Genomic DNA, 17,858 nt, shown 5'->3' on the forward strand with positions numbered 1-17,858 from the left:
TTTTAAAATAACAACAGGACCCAATGCCTTAATAGCCGTGGCCTCCTTCGGGTTCCAGTTGAGTTCAGAAAACTTAAAAAAATTTCTGACAGTGCCGCCCAGTTCAAAAGAACACACACTCCCCAAAGTTTGTATTGGTTCTGCCAGAGTTGCTCAAATTGGGTAATGCATGGACCCCTTTTAAGAGGAGAACGTTTCTCCAGGATTCCCAACTGGAGAGAAGCTGCTTTGGAAGTAAGATCCCATCCCCATAAGCAGGCCCTTGGAAACCCGGTTTCATCATGATGCAGAACCGCACAGCTCACTTACAGACGCGCAGATGAGATGATCTGGAATGTGCTTACCATCCCATCCAAAGATGAATATGCACATACTTTCAAAGATATATCTGCGTTTTGACAGTCACAGGGCCAGCTCCCTCACGTTTTATCCACATCCGCTGATGAGCTGGCCTGTTATCAAGGGTGATGGGAGATGGTCTTCGGAAATTCCTCCGTGCCACTAGCCCCACCCTGTGCCTTGGCACCAAGCAGAGCGTACAAAGCTAGCATTCAGGATGAGGTCGTGAAGTTGTATGTTAAGGTGAACTTTTGGAAGAGCTTAAACTAGAACATGAAGTACCATCCTCTGGGGTGGGCTGGGGGAGCTTGGAGCAGAGACTTCGGGGTCTTCCAGCCCTACCTGCTGTAGTCCTTCTTGGCCACCAGCCCAGCAGGGACTCCACCTAAGAACCAGCGCGCTCGCCCCTCTCCCCGCTCAAAACCCTCCCGTGACTCCCCAGCACCCACAGAACAAAGCTGCACGACCCAGTTCAGATCCCAGCTCCATGTTGCCTCGCTGGGGCTGGGGGTGGGGGGACTTTAATAAAGTGATTGTCCATCTCTGAGTCTGATCTCGCAGTTCCCGCGCCCGCACCGGCCCAAAGACCTCGCCCGCGCGGCTCGCCTCCCTTTGGCCCCGCCTCTTCCTGTTCCCGCCCTCTGGGCCCCACCCACTCCGGCTCCACTTCCCCTGGGTCCCGCCTCCCCAGGCTCCGCCCCACTTGCTGTTCCTGGTTCGTTCTTGCTCCGCCCACAGTCCCTAGGCTCCCCCACCAAGGCGAGAGGACCCACATAGAGCTGTCCCTAGCACTGCCCAAAGGCCGAGCCCCCAACCCTGGAGAGGAAAGCCTGGCCGGAGTCTGTCATACGGGCCACGTTTGAGGTCAGTGGAGAGGTTACGGGGCGTCGGACCCCCTGCGGGATGGGGCAGCGAGATGGGTTTCCTTCCCCCGGCTCAGGCGCGGACGGGGCAGCCCGGCGCGCGCCGCAGAGGAGGAAGGCCCCCGGCGCAGGCCCCGGATATTTGTGTCAGCCCTGCCGCCACGGTCTCAGCTGATGGGTCGGGATACACGCTCGCGCTCGCGGTCGGCTGGTCGCAGGGGCCGCAGGCAACGGAGCGGTAGTCGGAGTCGAAGTCGGAGCGGGAGCCATGGGCGGCGAAACCGCCGGCGCCGGGACGACGAAGTACGGCGCAGGCGGAGGCGGCAGAGCCGGGAGCGCAGGTGGGGTCGCTGCGTGAACGGCGCTGGGGATCCGGCTCCTGCCCTCGGGGAGCCAGAGATCCTCGAATTAGTCAGAGAGGGCTTCCTGGAGAAGGGGACGTCCGAGTGCGAGTCGCAGTTAGGAAGCGAAAGGAAAGAGAGAGGCGCTCCAGGCAGGGCACCTGGCGGTTGGAGGGACAGTAAAGGAGCGCAGTGAGCGAGGCGGGGCAGAGGGGAAGTGGGAGAGGAGGTCGGGGCGATAAGAGACCGGATCGTGCAGTTTTGTGTACCGTGGTGAAGGGTTTGGCCGCTATTCGGAGGGAAGTAGGAAGCCATGGGAGGATTTTGAGTGATGTAGTCTGGCTTACTTTGTGGAACTTCCTCCGGTTTTCGCGTGGGAAAGGGACTGAGGAGGTTGGCAGGAGTGACAACAGGGAGGAGGAGGATGGTACGGTTGTCTAGGCAACAGATGGTGGTGGCTTTCAGAGAGGGAGGCAGTGGGAGGCACAGTGGGGAAGGATTTGAGAGGGATTTCCTAAGTAGGGGTGACAGCACCTGCTATTGGAAGTGGGTGTCAGAGGAAAGAACTGTGGGTGACAGGTGGCAGGCGGCAGGCCTGGGTTGACTCCTAGGACCTGGGTCTCAGCTTCCCTGCGGCCCACAGTCGTGTCCTTTTGGAAATGGGACACCTGTCCAGGCTTAGCTTGAGTCTGCTCCAGCACAAAGGGAGCAGACAGTGCCAGGGACTGACTTTCAGACCTAGGTCCCAGTGCTGACTCAGCCCCTAACTGGCTGTGACCCTCAGTCCAGTCCCTGCCCCACTGTGGTCCAAGTTTGCTCCTCTGTGTACTCACGACTTCCCTGGGGCCTCTCCCAGCATGCCTTGTCTCCCATCCTGTTGGCTTGTTCACACCGCAGCCACGGTGGCTGTAGTCGGACGTGGCTCATTGCTCTCTACATTTGAAAAAGTGGTTTTTGTTTTTGAGTCTCTTAAGGTCATTGCAACCCAGGACTTTCAAGAAGTTATAAGAAGCAGAACAGGAATAACGCAGACATGGTTTAACCAGGGCTTGGCAGCCTGCAGCCTGGAAGCCAAGAATGGTTTTTAATGTTTTTTTAAAGATTTCATTCGTTTATGAGAGAGCACACCGGTGCGCGTGCACAAGCAGTGGGAAGGGGCAGAAGCAGGCTTCCCGCTGAGCAAGGACGCGCCCCCCCCCCCCCCCCCGATGCGGGACTTGGTCCCAGGACCCTGAGATCATGACCTGAGCCCAAAGCAGACACCTAATGATTGAGCCACCAGGCGCCCCTGGTTTTTACATTTTTAGTTGGTGAGGGGAAAGTTCAGAAAAGGAATAGTATTTCAGGACACGTGAAGATATTATGAGATACTCGAATACGTTCAAGTTTTGGTGTGCGGAAGTAAAAGCTTATTGGGACCCAGCCATGCCCATTCATTCCTGTCTGTCCAGAGCCGCTTATGCTCTGCAACAGCGGAATGGCAGACTTGTGTCCTCGACCGTCTGGCTCTTTACAGAGAAAGTTTGCTGGCTCGGGTGTGAGCCCCCGGTGTTGCTGTTTTCCGCAATGGTTCATGTACAGCAGCACGTTTTACTGTTGTCATTGGTGCATCTTTTATACCTGCTGTTTCCTATATTTGAATTACGATAATCGGCCATCCCAGATGAGTAATTTGAATTGGCACTGTTAGTGAAAACTTGGTTAAACGTGTAGTCTGCATACAGACACTCCAAAATAATTGGTTTTCGTGGTGTAGACTTTTTGACGTGAGCTTAATGGGTGGAGCATTTAACAGAATAAAAAGACTTGGTTGTTCCTCTATGCATTCAAAGGCCCCTGACCATTAACGAATCTATCCCTGCAGCTCGTGCATTCCATTCCCTGATCACAGTGTTTTTGCCTGGTTTTCAGTCCTGCCAATCTTACTCCGGTTCCCTCTTGCCCATCCTGTGGGACCAGTTTAAACAGCACCTTCTCCTATAAGCTCCCTCTTGTTACCTTGGACAGATCAGGTCCTCTGGTTTCTACACTTACAGTTCCTGCACCATCAGGACCCAGCCTGCCGCCCTGCCCTCACTCCTTCCCTCACTCCCCCTGGTTCACACTTTTCCGGCCACATGGGCCTCCTGCTGCTTCTTGAACATGCCAGGTAAATTCCTGCCCCAGGGCCTTTGCTCTTGCTATGCCCTCTTCATGGATTACTCCCTCCCTGTAGCATCCTCCCCCACTTCCTCCAGAGTTGCCTCCTCAGATCTCCATCTTCTCATGCTAGGTCACTCTTCTTTTTGATTTCTAGCACTGTGTAGCGTCATGCTGCATGTTTATTTGTTGATGTGAGCCTCCCAAAGGCAGGGGCTGTCAGTATCACTGCTGGTCACTGCCATATCCCCAGAACCCGGAACAGTGCCCTGCACAGCAGGTACTCAGGAAACATCTGTCACACAAAGGACTGACTGGCAGGCAGTAAGCAGACCTTTGTGATTCCCTCCACAGGTCAGATTCGGAGGAAGAAAGGTGGCAGCGGCGAAGGAGGCAGAGCCCGAGCCCGCTGCCACCACGCTGGCGCTCACAGGACCGGTCCTCTCAGTCCGACTCGGAGGAGGAGCGGCAGGAGCGGCAGCGGGGCCGATGGGCCCGCCGGCAGCGGACACGCTCTTGGTCCCCGGGCTCCTCGGCTTCCAGCTCTGCCTCCCCAGACCGCTCCCAGAGCCCTCGGGAGGCGGCGGCAGCCCTGAGCCAACAGCAGAGCTTGCAGGAGCGGCTGCGGCTGCGGGAGGAGCGGAAGCAGCAGGAGGAGCTGATGAAGGCCTTCGAGACCCCCGAGGAGAAGCGGGCCCGGCGGCTGGCCAAGAAGGAGGCCAAGGAGCGGAAGAAGCGGGAGAAGATGGGCTGGGGGGAGGAGTACATGGGCTACACCAACACCGACAACCCCTTCGGGGACAACAACCTCCTGGGCACCTTCATCTGGAACAAGGTGAGTCTGTTGCCGCCCTCGGCACGTGGCGCGCGTCCTTGGCAGATTCTTCCTGCCTTTCTCGTGGTTTTGTTTTACGTGCCTGTTACGACATCTGCTTCAAGAGACGTGATTGAGCACGCACAGCACGCGTTCCCAGGTGGTGCTTTGCCGCTGAGAGTTTATTTTAGACGTGCGCACGTGCATGCACCCTGGTGCGTGGTGGCTTGTACCGCGTAAACGTTCCTGCCATGTAAGGTTTCAGGTGCTCTGCCCGAAACACCGGGCCAAGCTCCAGCGTGACTGGAGAGCGGGTTCTCTGCGTCACATGCCCGAGACAGGTGCTCAGTCGTCTCGGTGCCGACGGCTCACGCACGGATCACGTACCCGGCCAGTGGCGGCCTCACGCACAGGACTTAAAGCCACAGATTTTGTCGCCCGGTTTTGGAGGTCAGATGTCGACAGAGTCCCGCTCCCTCAGGAGGCTCTAGAGGAGAGTGCCCTCCCACCTCCTGCAGCTTCTGGTGGCCGCTGGGGCCCCCTCAGCCCTTGGCCGCATCACCCCAGCCCCTGCCTCTGTCGCCACCTTCACGTGGCCATCTTTCCTGTGTGTCCCCCTTCTGTCTTGTAGGGACACCGGTCATTGGTTCAGAGCCCAGCCTCACCCCACGTGAGCTCGTCTTAACCCATTACATCTGCAGAGACCCTGTTTCCATGTAAAACCCCCTTCCCAGCTTCCAGGGTTGGGAGGGTGACGTATTTTGTCGGAGGACACGGTTTAACCGTAACGCAGCCCCCGCCTGTTGCGGGGAGGCAGGTGGCCTGCGGCGGCGGGAGCAGGCGGGCACAGTCAGATGCCGTGGCGTCTGCCACTCACCACGTGCACTCCAGGCCTCTGTCTAGAACACACCGGCCCACGGCACCTTGGTACTCACCATTCCTCCGCCTGGAACCCTCCCCACCTCTTTCCACGGCTGCTGCTGTCTCGTGCCTTCAGGTCGCAGCTGACCCGGTCCCTCTCCTAAGAGCCTTGTTGGCACCCCGTAGTCCCATGGGTCCTGGCGCTGCATCTCCTTTCCTAGCACTTCACTGACTCACCTGTTCCGTGTACCTGCTGGTGCTGGGGGCCATGCGGGCCAGGCGTGCGTCAGTGAGCTAGAGAGACAAAGACCCCTGTGGAGCCAGCAGCCTCCTGGGGGAGAGACTGTAAATAAGTCGATTAGCCAAGTGCACAGAGGAGAGAGGGCAGGCCGGCATCGGAGTGCTGTTTGAAACAAGCAGGTCCAGAAAGGTCTTGTTGCAAAGTGTACCTCTAAACAGAGGCTCTGATTCATAATGTGCGATTCCTGCCAGACTGAGCTCCACGGGGCAAACTCTGCCCCCAGAGCCTGGCGCACGGTCGGCACTCGGTAAGTGTTGAATGAACAAGTTCAGGGTGGTTGGTACACACATGAGCTTGGGCATTTCCCCAGCAAGTCTTTCTTGGAGCGCACACTGGCTTTGGGGAATTTGCCCCACGGGAGGGCTTCATCAGCCCCTCCGGTGATAATCACTTGGCGGCTCGACCCCAGCTCAGCCTCTGAAGCCTCTCTGGACAGGCCCGCAGTCTGGGCAGCATTGCGTGTCTGTCTCCTTGTCCCAGGGCCGCTGGCTGGCAGCATGGACAGTCATGACGCAGACTGCTACCGTGCTCCATGCTGGGCGTTGTTCAGAGCGCTCTCCGCCCGTTGACTCTCCCTAACGCAGCCTTGTCAGCTCGGGCTGCTGAGTTGCTCACCCAAGGTCTCCCCGCTCGGGAATGGCAGAGCTGTGATTGGAACCAGGGCTGCTGGGCTCCTCGTCTGTGCTCTCAGTTGCTGTTCTGTGTGGCCGTAGGTGACAAGTACCGGCACTCTTAATATGTGTGGTGGCAGCCCAGGCTGAGGCAGGGGAGGCCAAGGAGCAGCCCGGGCGTCCAGGGGTGGCCCCAAGCCGGGCAGTCCTGTGTCCTACCGGAGGCGCACGTTCTTCTGGGCACTGGGAGAATCCGTGCACAGCCCTCGCAGCCGGGGGAGCGCTCGTCAGAAGTGCAGGCTTAGCGCCCGGCTCAGGCAGCGACTGTAAGGGGATATTGGAGGGCTTGAGGGGTCTCCAGCCCCGTACCTCGAGCACCCTCCTCGGGTGAGGACACGGGGAAGAACCACGTTCGCTGTGTCGTGGGGTGCTCCAGGGGTCTGTGAGCGTCGGGACCGTTGTTCCCCTCATAGCGACCCCGGGCAAGTGTGCTTTCTGAGTCTGTCTCTTCTTCCATCGCTGTCCTGCCTCTGCCCACACGCAGTGGGCATCTCTGACCAGTGGGCATCTGAGGGCTTAAACCCCACAGAGCTGGCCCAGCGAGGCTTCTGTGTAAACCAGGGCAGTGGGTGCCACGAGAGGTGCTCCCGTGGGTGACACTCGGGAGCCCCCGTGGGGGGGTGGCTGCCTCCCCTCTGCACGTGAGCGTACATCTCACCCACGCCGGAGGCTGGTCCAGAGCATTGCATTCTATCACATTAGGTCTGGGAATGCTGAGGGGGCTGCGTCTTCAGTGGAAGTCAGTGAGGTGTGGCCGTGGGCAGGTCGTTTCTTTCGGTCTCGTGGTCTTGTCTTCAAAAACACCGCTCAGCCTGGTGGATCTCGATCTGAAACTTGCGGAGGGGTGCCTGGAACACCCTTGGCAGGTGGTGCCTGGGAAGGTGGGAGGGAGCATCTCTGCTCAGTGGGTGTGTGCTTGGCCCTTCCAGGCCCTGGAAAAGAAGGGGATCAGCCACCTGGAGGAGAAGGAGCTGAAGGAGCGGAACAAGAGAATCCAAGAGGACAATCGCCTGGAGCTGCAGAAGGTGGGGTTGCCCCTGGCCTGCCTACATGGGGTCAAGAGGCCTTCCCTTGTGAGGGCCTAAAGGCTCACCCTGGCTTATGTCAAGGGAGACCCGATTGGCTTACACAGAAAGTCCAGGGGAACTGGCTTCAGGCACAGCTGGATGCAGGGGTTCGGGCAGTGCCTCCAGCAAGCTGTCTCCCTCCACCTCTCAGTTCTGCTGACCTCTGGGTCAGACAGTCTCAGACGCTTCCTTCAAGGTGACCAGAATGACCCTGGCTGCTACAGGCTGCTGTGTTTCGAGCAGAAAGAATGCCCCTCTGTCCTAGGGTCTGTCCGAGGCCTTGGGCTTCCCTGACCAGTCCAAGTCCAGGGCTGGTGGGCTGGGGGCAGGCCTGGGTTATATCCCACCCCTGACCCCAGGGCACCCCATGGCCTAAGAGAGTACAGGGCAGGCTCCACGAGACCCCCATCTGGCTGTTATGGGCCGCCTGTACTCCCCGTCGGCCCCCTGCGCCCCCAGGTGAAGCAGCTGCGGCTGGAGCGGGAGCGGGAGAAAGCCATGCGGGAGCAGGAGCTGGAGATGCTGCAGCGGGAGAAGGAGGCGGAGCACTTCAAGACATGGGAGGAACAGGAGGACAACTTCCACCTGCAGCAGGCCAAGCTGCGGTACGTGGGCCGCAGACGCGGCGCCACCTCCGCCACCTGCTGCCCTCCTCCGGGCCCAAACACATGGACCCCTGCCTGCCCCAGGGCCTTTTCACATGCTCTTTCCACTGCCTGGAGCCTTCTGCCCTGGCTGGTGCCCCTTGCCCTTCAGGTTTCCACCTATCACCTCCTCAGGGAGTCCCTCCCTGACCCCCCCTTCTGGTGCTAACCCCTGCTGTGTGCGCCACTTCCTGTTCACTTCCTTCCTTGAGCCTGTCTCCACCATTGAGTCCCGTGCCAGGGAGACATCTGAATGGTCCTTGCTCCACGTAGTGCTGCTACATGAGCGAGCAGGGTGCTAGACCCCAGGCTGGTATGGTCATCCCTCTCCACCCCCCAGCCCCCAGGAGTATCTGTTCATCAGGCCCAGTCACAGACAAGGACCCATTGAGCGCCTGAGGCCACAACAGCAGGCATCTGAGCCCAGGGTCTGGCGTGCGTGCCCCGGGAACCCGCTCCTGGCCCCATCTGCCCTGCTGCCTGCTGGCTACACCCGCCCCCAAGGGCTCAGACCTACCTGGTTGCAGGGCTCCCTTGGGTTGGACCAACGTCAGCCTCTTGACACCTGTCCCCACGGGTGCAGCTCTGAGGCTTCTGATCTTCCACCCCAGCAGCCCATCCACTGGGAGGAGGGGGTCTTCTCTGCCCCACTGTGTCCCCCCACCCCGCTCCACTCCCACCTGCTGCTCTTCAGATGCCATGCTTGCCTGTGTCCAGGCCTGTGTCTTTCACCTGTCTTGTTCCTGTGCCTGGTACTCCTCTTCCAGGAAGACTTCTTTGACCACCACCCGCCGCAGGCCAGACTCTTCCCCTGGCTCCCACACAGGTCACTCCTCCAGGGCATGGTCTTCAGGAGGGGAGGGGGGCACATCCTGGGCTCTGACACTGCTTCCCTGCTCTCTGGCAGCTCCAAGATCCGCATCCGGGACGGGCGAGCCAAGCCCATCGACCTGCTGGCCAAGTACATCAGCGCTGAGGACGATGACCTGGCCGTCGAGATGCACGAACCGTATACCTTCCTCAACGGCCTCACTGTAGCTGACATGGAGGACCTGCTGGAGGACATCCAGGTACCGCCCGGCCCCACCGCTTGCATCTGGGCCCCCGGGACATCCCTTTGCTACGCTCACTCCTCTGCACTTCCCTCCTCCAGGTATACATGGAGCTGGAGCAGGGAAAGAACGCGGACTTCTGGCGGGACATGACCACCATCACGGAGGATGAGATCGCCAAGCTCCGCAAGCTGGAGGCCTCGGGCAAGGGCCCAGGTAACCCACGGCTGGGGCCAGGGTAGCCAGAAAGTACCCAGTGTGCTCTTGGGGGCACGTGGCTGGGTCTGCTAGGAGCCGCCTTGTTCCGGGTGGCTCCCCACAGAACCTCGGGCTTGCTGCCTGCCTCAGTTTCCCCATCTGGGGTCACCATGGCCCTCTGGAGGCCTCTCCGGGAGCCACCAGGGGGCAGCAGCAAGTGCTCCAGACCCTGAATGGGTCAGGGCTCAGAGCCCAGCAGTGTGCCTGCCCACCAGCTTCCTTTAAACGCTTGTTCAGCCACGCTCTGCTTTCCTGGGAGTAGTGCCGGTGGGGCCTTGTCTGTTTGGGTTTCAGGTTTTTGCTGGCGGCTTGGTGTGTTTGAGCGACAGCAGGACTGGGGACTCGGCTCTGCTTGTCTGGGAACCCCCTGGAGCCCCAGTCTGTCCAACCTGATGTTCTTTTTCAATTCACTTTCTTTCCTTGGAGGTGGCCACACACACGCATAACCTCTGGGGGAATGAGCTCTGGAGCTCAGTTTCTCGTGCTCAGCACTGCAGTTACTGGGCCCGCACCCACTCCGTGTCTGGAGCACCCTCAGTCCTGACAGCCGCAGGTGTCCCCAGGCAGCACCTTGTGTCGCCTGGGGGCAGAATCGCCCTGGGTGAGAACCACTGTTCTAGAGGTTTAGAACCAATTGCATTCCCACCCCTCCACCCCCTGAGGCCACCGCTCAGACAGCGCCCGGCTTCTTTGGGCCTCGTGTGGGCCCTGTCCTAGGCCCTGCTTCTCTTAGGCGTGGTGATGGCCAAGGATATGCGCCCTCCCCCTCCTCCAAGCCTGTCTTACTCACACGGGGTGGGGGGGCTGGTTTCCTCTTAGGAAAAGGAGGAGTGTCTTTCGTCATCTTTGTAAGGGGTGATTGTTGTCCTGTGTCCTCATCTTGGCGGGGCGTGTCCCTTAGTAAGTTCGGGAGAAAGAAAAGGAAATTCTTTGCTCTGAGATACGCGTGAGGAGGTATCTCCTTCGGTGGCAGTGGGCTGGGTATAGAACTCTAGTCGGAGGAGCACTGACCGGGGCAGGTGTGGCCCTGGTGCAGATCCAGGCCACCAGGCAGCTCGGTGACCTCCTGGGAGCCTGGTTTCCCCTTTTGTCCCCTGGGGATGACAGGACACCTCCAGGAGCGTCAGAGGAGAAGAGACAAGTAGGTGGTGGTTGTGCCCCGGAAACCGCGCAGGCCTGTGTGACCAAGGGTCGTAGCGCGCGGGGCCGCCGCCGACCACAGGCCTCCAGCCCCCCGGCCGAGCTGGCCGGGCCCATCGGAGCATCGCCTCGGGCCGCTTTCTCCTGTCGCCATGCCCTCTGTCCGCCTTGTCCCCCACCTCACGGGGCTTCCCTTTGCTCTGCGGTGTTGGAGCCCCTCTTTCTGTGACCCCATGTCTCCCTTTCTTGTGTTTTGTGCCCTCGTGTTGGTGGGACACATTCTCCAGTAATTTCTGGCGAAAAGCAGGAAGTTCTGGGACGTCATGCGCTTCAGGAAATGTGCTTTGCCTCCTCTCTGGCTCGTGGCCACAGTGCTGGGGATAGAACTGCGGGGGCAGGGCGTTCTCCTGCAGACGCCGACGACCCCGACGCACCGTCTGGGGAAGCGTGAGGGCCGTCCCGCTGTGCGCCCCCCTTTGCACAGCGCCCCTCTGCCTCTCTTGCCAGCTGCCCCCTTGGTGGGCCCCTTGCTGGTCACCCCCTTCTGCGGCCGCTTCCCTTCTCCCGGTGATGGCAGAGGCCCCGCTTCCTCTTTCCCTCCTCACTGGTTACGGCAGGGACCCCAGCTGGCGCTGGCTGCCCTCATAGATGAGCTTGCTCTCCGGCACCTCTTTTTGCCATGATTTCCAAGAGGGCTCGCCTCTGTTGTTCCAGGAGACCTGAAAAGCACCGTGTGTTGTCTTTACAAATTCAGTTGGGGCTTTTTTTGGTTTTTCTCTTGTCGGTAACTGGGAACTTGTAACTGTACGATAAGAGTGGGCGTCCGCGGTGGCCCCCCCCACTACCATTCCCTGTGGGTCCTCCCCATGGTGCTGCCCTCTCTCCTGAGCACTGTCCCAAGGAGTGCTCCCAGCAGCTCGGCAGAGCCGCCCCAGCCCCCACCAGGATCCAGCTGGGCCCTGTGTGTTCTGGACCTGGGACGTGACTTTATTCAAACCGTGTAGCAGAGTGTGGCTCGGGTGGAGCCACGCCGGCGGGTGCTGGCTGTGTGGGTCGTGAGTTGTGTGTCCGTGAACGCGGGATGCGGCCCCACAGGCGGGGCGGGGGGGGAGTAGTCACCGAATTCGGTTTTGGTCCCATAATGTTTCTGTGCTCGTCACAGATTCAGCCAGTCTGAGTCTAGGGCTGCCTGGGATGCTCAGCTGTCTGGCAGAGGGGCTGAGTCTCTAGGTGCTGATTCCAGGGTCCCCACGTTGGTTGGCTAGAGCGACCCTTCGTGACCCTAACTGACCAGCTGCAACCCTGTGTCCAGCGGGAGGGCTGCCGGAGCCAGTTTTCTGGAACAGGACGTGCGTGCCACCCGTGCATCCCTGCATTCAGCAGCAGCTTCTCACCAAGCTCCCATGGGCCTAGCACTGTGCCAGGGAGGCAGCATTCAGAAGCCCCACAAGGTCTCCGCCCAGGGGAAGCCACAAATCAGGCCAAAGGGAGCAATCTGGGAAGCAAATGGACAAAGATCATGTTGCCAGTGGAAAGCAACACGTGTGCACAGGCCCCGTGGCAGGGCTTGGTGTCTCTGACGAGTGGAAAGGGAGCTGGTGAGCCAGAGCAGGTCACGCCAGGCGGCACCCAGCCCCGCCCTCAGGGGCCTCTCAGTCTATCGGGGAGGGACGTGGCCCTGGGCCCCCAGCTCGTGATGGATGCAGGACGGGGACACACTTGCCTCGGGGCAGTGTCAGGACTCTGCAAAGCCTGGGAAACGAGCAGCTCTCCTTACTGGGGGAGGAGCCAGGCCCAGAAACGGTGAACCGCTTACCCACGGTCACACAGCCAAGATTGGCAGAGCAGGATCTGGATTCCCGAGAGTCTGGCTGTCCGGCGATCCCTCCTTGCTCTTCCGATGCGGTGGGGGTGGCAGGCCGGGCATGCCAGGCTGAGGTGCTCAGACTTGGCCCAAGGGTCAGACGGGGGAGAGGCTGGAAAACACCCACCCGGCTCCCCCCGGCCCAGAGTCAGAACCATCCCAACTAGGGTCTGTGGCCTGGTGCTCCCTCATGTGTGTTAGGACCCAGCCAGAGGCAGGGGTGAACCGGAGGCCGGGAGGAGGCAAGACCCCAGGACCAGAGGAGGGGCAGTGTGGGCAAAGGGAAGGGTCAGCATCCTGGCCCCGTGCTGAGTGGCCCGTCCCCTGCAGGTGAGCGGCGAGAGGGGGTCAACGCCTCAGTCAGCTCTGACGTGCAGTCGGTCTTCAAGGGCAAGACGTACAGCCAGCTGCAGGTCATCTTCCAGGGCATCGAGGGCAAAATCCGGGCTGGGGGCCCCAACCTGGACATGGGCTACTGGGAGAGCCTCCTGCAGCAGCTCCGCGCCCACATGGCACGCGCCAGGTCAGCCCTGCCCCCGGCCTCTGCAGGACACGGGAGCCGGCTCCTGTGTGACCTCGGGGAGCCTCTGCCCCTTGGAGTCGGGGTCCTGGGCAGCGGGCAGGGCCTCTGGTGGGTCAGCAGGCATCACGGCGGGCCCTGAGCCCGCCCACCTCCCTCCCATCCCACATCCTCTGTGTACAAATTCTCAGCGTGTTTGGCCGCACCCTGTAAACGCAACGCCTGTCTGCCGCGAACTGTGCAGAGCTGTCTCTAAGTTTATTTTCTCCTGCTGGCGTCCTGCGTCCTGGTCAGCCCAGCTTGGGGGCTCCCATGGCACACGAGTCCCCAGTATGGGGACCAACCTTCCCAACCGTGGAGTGCTGCTCCTGGCAGGGTGTGTGACCGAGTCCCATGTTTCTCGGTGCTGAAGCCTGGCCCTCAGCACCCCCCCCAGCCCCCGCAGCCGTAGGCCTCTGCAGGGCCCCGGGCAACACCCCCCCGCCCCGGTCCTCCACAGGGGCTCCTTGCTGCTCTCCCAGGACTCTCGCCAAGAACAGGGGTCAGGACGAGGGCTTGGGGGGAGGGCAGGGTGACCTCCAGCCCCCGTTCCAGGCTCCGGGAGCGTCACCAGGACGTGCTGCGGCAGAAGCTGTACAAGCTGAAGCAGGAGCAGGGCGTGGAGAGTGAGCCTCTGTTTCCCATCCTCAAGCAGGAGCCCCCATCCCCTGGCCACAGGTAGGCCGCCTCCCGTCCCCCTCCCCACCCCTCAGCCAGGGACCTCCTAGGGGTCCCGGGCCACCCTCCCACCCCACCCCCCAATCCCACACCCCACCCCACTGCTGCCGCCCTGGCCCAGTCCATCCCGCTCCCCTCCTCAGCCTGGAACCCGAGGACCCAGTGCCCACCCCACCCGGGCCCTCGTCGGAGGGCGGCTCCGGGGAGCCTGAGGCAGAAGGGGCGGCGCCCGCGGAGGGCGAGGCGGACGGGGAGGCCGTGCTCATGGAGGAGGACCTGATCCAGCAGAGCCTGGACGACTATGACGCCGGCAAGTACAGCCCCCGGCTGCTCACGGCCCACGAGCTGCCGCTGGACGCCCACGTGCTGGAGCCCGATGAGGACCTGCAGCGCCTGCAGCTGTCGCGGCAGCAGCTCCAGGTCACAGGTGCGGGGCGTGGGGACCTGCTCCGGCCTCCCGAGGGGCCCTGCTGGGGGCCACCCACAGGTCTCTGACCACCAGGCCCTCTGGCTGCTCGCGGGGGGACACGGGCTCTTTGGTGCCCACCCAGGGGAACGCTTGGAGCTGGCCAGCACCGGGTCGGGGCGGGCTGCGTTGGGACCGGGCCCACCTCTCCATCTGCCCCTGGAAGCGGGGACAGGCGGGGGGGGGGGCGGTGTGCCCCGCTTGGGGGGTGGGGGGCAGCTCGGTGTGGTGAGGCGGGGAGCCGAGGCCCAGGGCCGCTGCGCCGGCTCACGCAGCCCCGCCTGCAGGTGACGCCAGCGAGAGCGCGGAGGACATCTTCTTCCGGCGGGCCAAGGAGGGCATGGGCCAGGATGAGGCACAGTTCAGCGTGGAGATGCCACTGACGGGCAAGGCCTACCTGTGGGCCGACAAGTACCGGCCGCGCAAGCCGCGCTTCTTCAACCGCGTGCACACGGGCTTCGAGTGGAACAAGTATAACCAGACGCACTACGACTTTGACAACCCGCCGCCTAAGATCGTGCAGGGCTACAAGTTCAACATCTTCTACCCCGACCTCATCGACAAGCGCTCCACGCCCGAGTACTTCCTGGAGGCGTGCGCTGACAACAAGGACTTCGCCACCCTGCGCTTCCACGCCGGGCCGCCCTACGAGGACATTGCCTTCAAGATCGTCAACCGCGAGTGGGAGTACTCGCACCGCCACGGCTTCCGCTGCCAGTTCGCCAACGGCATCTTCCAGCTCTGGTTCCACTTCAAGCGCTACCGCTACCGCCGGTGACGGCCGGGCCCTGCCCCCCCCGGGGCCACCTGCCCCCCCCCCCCCTGCGGTGGCCTCCCCTGGCCTTCCCCTCGCCCGGACCCACTTTCCCTGTTGGGAACTGGGGGGAGGGGGGTCACTGGGGAACCTGCCCCGTAGCGCTGATGGGACGGCGTGCCAGGCTTTTGAGGCGCAGGGACCCGAGTCCAGGGCAGCTGCAGGACCCCCACCGCTGGCCCTTGCCCAGGCTGGCCTGGTGCTGTGGGTCAGCCTCTGCCCGCCGGGTGGGCATGGAAGACCCCTCTGCCATCGGGTCCAGCAGCCGGAGGCCACAGAGACGTTCACAGGCACCCCCACCTGACCCGGGTGCCCCCGCATGTTGGGACAGCTGCATTCCTGGAGACCGCCTCCCAGCCAGCCCGGAGCTGCCCTTGCGTCCCTGTGTGTGGCCGAGCTTGGCTGCGGGGCTGACAGGTGCGGCCACCACCCACTCACACGCTGCCCCAGAAACGTTGCTTCCGACACCTTGTTCCAGACACGTTTCCAGCCTGAAGGGGGATGACCTCCGGCGCCGGCTTCTCCCGACGGCCGTACCCACGCTCCCTGTTCCATCTGGAAGCGTTTTAGGTTGTTTCTCTAAAATGACTTTTTTTTAGGTGGGGTGAAATATCTTATTTTCATTTAATTGGTCTACTCATGAGGTTGCATTTTTTTTTAATAAACACTTTATTTTAGAATATTCCTAGAGTTTCAGAAATGCTGCACGGTCTGGGGCCCCAGGCCTCGCCGCCACAGGCGGTCGCGTTGTTTCCGTCTTCTGTGGGCAGAGCACACACGTTACAACCAGGGTGAGAAGACCTTTAGTGACAGCCCTTAAGAATAGTGGTGGCCCCTCAGGAAGCTTCCCGCCGTCCACAGGTGTCCTTGTCTTGGCCCACCCATGGCTTCACCTCCCCCCGGAGCGCCTGACCAGCTTGAGCGTGGACGCTGGGAGGTGAGGAGCTGCTCTCCCAGGGCAGGGGATGGCGGTCTGTGGTCGTCACGCTGGGGGCAGGGGTGGAGGGTCTCCAGGCCGGGAGGGGGGCGCGGATGCTGCTCGGCCCCCCACAGTGCCCAGGCTGCCCTCATGACCGAGGACCATCCGGCCCAGCGTCCATGGCCAGGACTGACCGTCCCCGGGCCACTGGTCGCCCCAACCCTGTCTTAATACTCTCCCAGGAGCACCTGGCACAGCCCAGGCCTCTCCTCCATCCTGCCCCACCTCACACAAGCACACGGCAACAGGGCTGGGCCACTCAGCAGGGAGGTGGGTCTGGTCAAGGGGCCTCGGAGCCCTGAGCCGGGGACATAAGCTGGCCCACCCACACCAGCCTGGTGCATGCCGGGCGGCACACGGAGCACATCCGGCCCCTTCACCACCCCTGACAGACATCACTAGTTCATCACTGACTGCCAGGGTGACCTTCCTATCTTGCATGTATCTAAGCAGTTGGTACCTGGTGATTCTTGGCCCGCTCCACTATCCTGCACACGGGGCAGGCCCCTGGGCGCAGGGCTGAGTCTGGGGCACACCCAGGAGGCATGTCGGCCCTAGCCTGCCGCTTGGTCACAGGCTGGGTAAAGCGCTGCCTTGGCGTCCCAGCACGGCTGTGTGTCCACGCAGCATCCAGCTCTACGCAACAGCGTCTATGTCCCTTTGTGGGTACTGAGGTTTGCAGAAACCCACATCTTCAAGCCTAGAAAGTGCTCAGGGTTAAATTCTCCAGCTGGGAGAATCCCACCTCCCAGGTCACCGCCCATTGTCCCAGCCTCAGTTTCTCCACCTGCTCCCAGGAGAGTCCCAATTCCTCCATCTCCTCAGCAGTCCTAGCAGGGTGTGGACCCCAAGGGAGACAGCTGCACCAGGAGGGGAAACAAAGTGACTTTCCGGGCGCATGTTTAAGCCAGGAGGCCCACTCTGGAGGGAGGAGGGCTGGGCCCAGACACCCCCAGACCCAAGCGGTCAGGCTGCAGCAGGGGGAGGCTTTGGGGCTAGGGGCTAGGGTCCCCCTGAAGTCACACGGAAGGCTTTCCAGAGATGGGCGCAGGAGCCGGACTGGGCTAGGCAGCACGGCTGCTGGGCAGAGGGCGAGGCAGCAGGTGCTCCCGGGGCAGGGGCGCAGCAGGGTGACTGCAAGCCCAGCAGTTGGGCTCTTCCCAGGATGCTGGGGAGCCGCAGAGGGTGGATGATCTGGACAGGGCTGTGAGCTGGGCGTCAGGGGGACCCTTCAGGCCGACTGGAGGCACCACAGCCAGCCAGCCGCCCCTTGGTCCCCACCCTGGCCCAGGGCCCACCCAGTGCCTTAAGCTGCCCCCAACCCCCCCCCCCACCCTTTTCCTGCTTTGGCTGTGGAGGCTAAGAATAGATCCTCCCCGCCTGGCCCCTACCGGAAACCAGCCCCGGGGGGCGCATCCTGAGCCTGGCCTCTGTTCCCACCATCCGGCCTCCCTGGCCTCCCTGGCTGATGGAGCTGGGCGGGGGTGGGGAGGGAGGCCCGTAGGTGGTGGAAGCCAGAGCTGGGTGCAAAATCCCACCCACACGTGGCCTCGGATGCCTCATTTCCTCCCTCTGGACCTCAGTTTCCCCCCCCCCTTTTTATTTTTAAAGATTTTATGTTTTTAAGTTACATCCACAGCTAATGTGGGGCTGGAAGTCACAACCCTGAGGTCGAGAGTTGTGTGCTCTACCGACTGAGCCGGCCAGGCGCCTCTCGGTCTCCCCATCTTCCCCGCCCCCCACGGCCTTGCAGAGTTGCGGTGCTGCCCAGACTCCATGCAGGTCGAGTGCCCCTCTCTGATGCCTGCTGTGGCCGTTTCCCAGAAAGGCCACTGTCCTTGTTATCTTGGGCAGAGGAAGTGGGAAGGGAGCAGTGTCCCTCAAGTCCCCCCCACATCTGTAGCCCCAGCTCCACATCCTCTTTCCACCACATCTGCCTGCCTTGCAGTTTCCCAAAGCCTCACGCTCCCTCTCCTCCCCAAAGTTTTAAATGTAATTTCTGCCACGA

At 61.6% G+C, this 17,858-nt stretch overlaps 1 protein-coding gene across 1 annotated transcript; it reads left to right on the forward strand.

The window, feature by feature from the left end:
* Nucleotides 1-1,351: 1,351 nt before the first annotated feature.
* CACTIN (cactin, spliceosome C complex subunit) lies at nt 1,352-15,553 on the forward strand. The gene is made up of 10 exons (XM_028126056.2): nt 1,352-1,543; nt 4,037-4,517; nt 7,259-7,354; nt 7,856-8,001; nt 8,948-9,110; nt 9,194-9,308; nt 12,685-12,877; nt 13,469-13,591; nt 13,735-14,018; nt 14,345-15,553. Exons 1-10 carry the CDS (start codon nt 1,377-1,379, stop codon nt 14,833-14,835), a joined length of 2,259 nt encoding a protein of 752 aa, XP_027981857.1. The 5' UTR covers nt 1,352-1,376; the 3' UTR covers nt 14,836-15,553.
* The last annotated feature ends 2,305 nt before the right edge of the window (nt 15,554-17,858 follow it).

This window comes from Eumetopias jubatus, unplaced genomic scaffold (assembly GCF_037043125.1).
Source record: "Eumetopias jubatus isolate StellerSeaLion01/CBP00866 unplaced genomic scaffold, mEumJub1_p1.0 scaffold_1, whole genome shotgun sequence".
Taxonomy (NCBI): domain Eukaryota; kingdom Metazoa; phylum Chordata; class Mammalia; order Carnivora; family Otariidae; genus Eumetopias; species Eumetopias jubatus.

Excerpts from the sequence above, each read along its gene's own strand:
- CACTIN (XM_028126056.2), top strand. The coding sequence starts at position 1,377 with ATGGGTCGGGATACACGCTCGCGCTCGCGGTCGGCTGGTCGCAGGGGC. Across the intron at positions 4,518-7,258 it reads GCACCTTCATCTGGAACAAG|GCCCTGGAAAAGAAGGGGAT; the intron begins GTGAGTCTGTTG and ends TGGCCCTTCCAG. Across the intron at positions 14,019-14,344 it reads GCAGCAGCTCCAGGTCACAG|GTGACGCCAGCGAGAGCGCG; the intron begins GTGCGGGGCGTG and ends CCCCGCCTGCAG.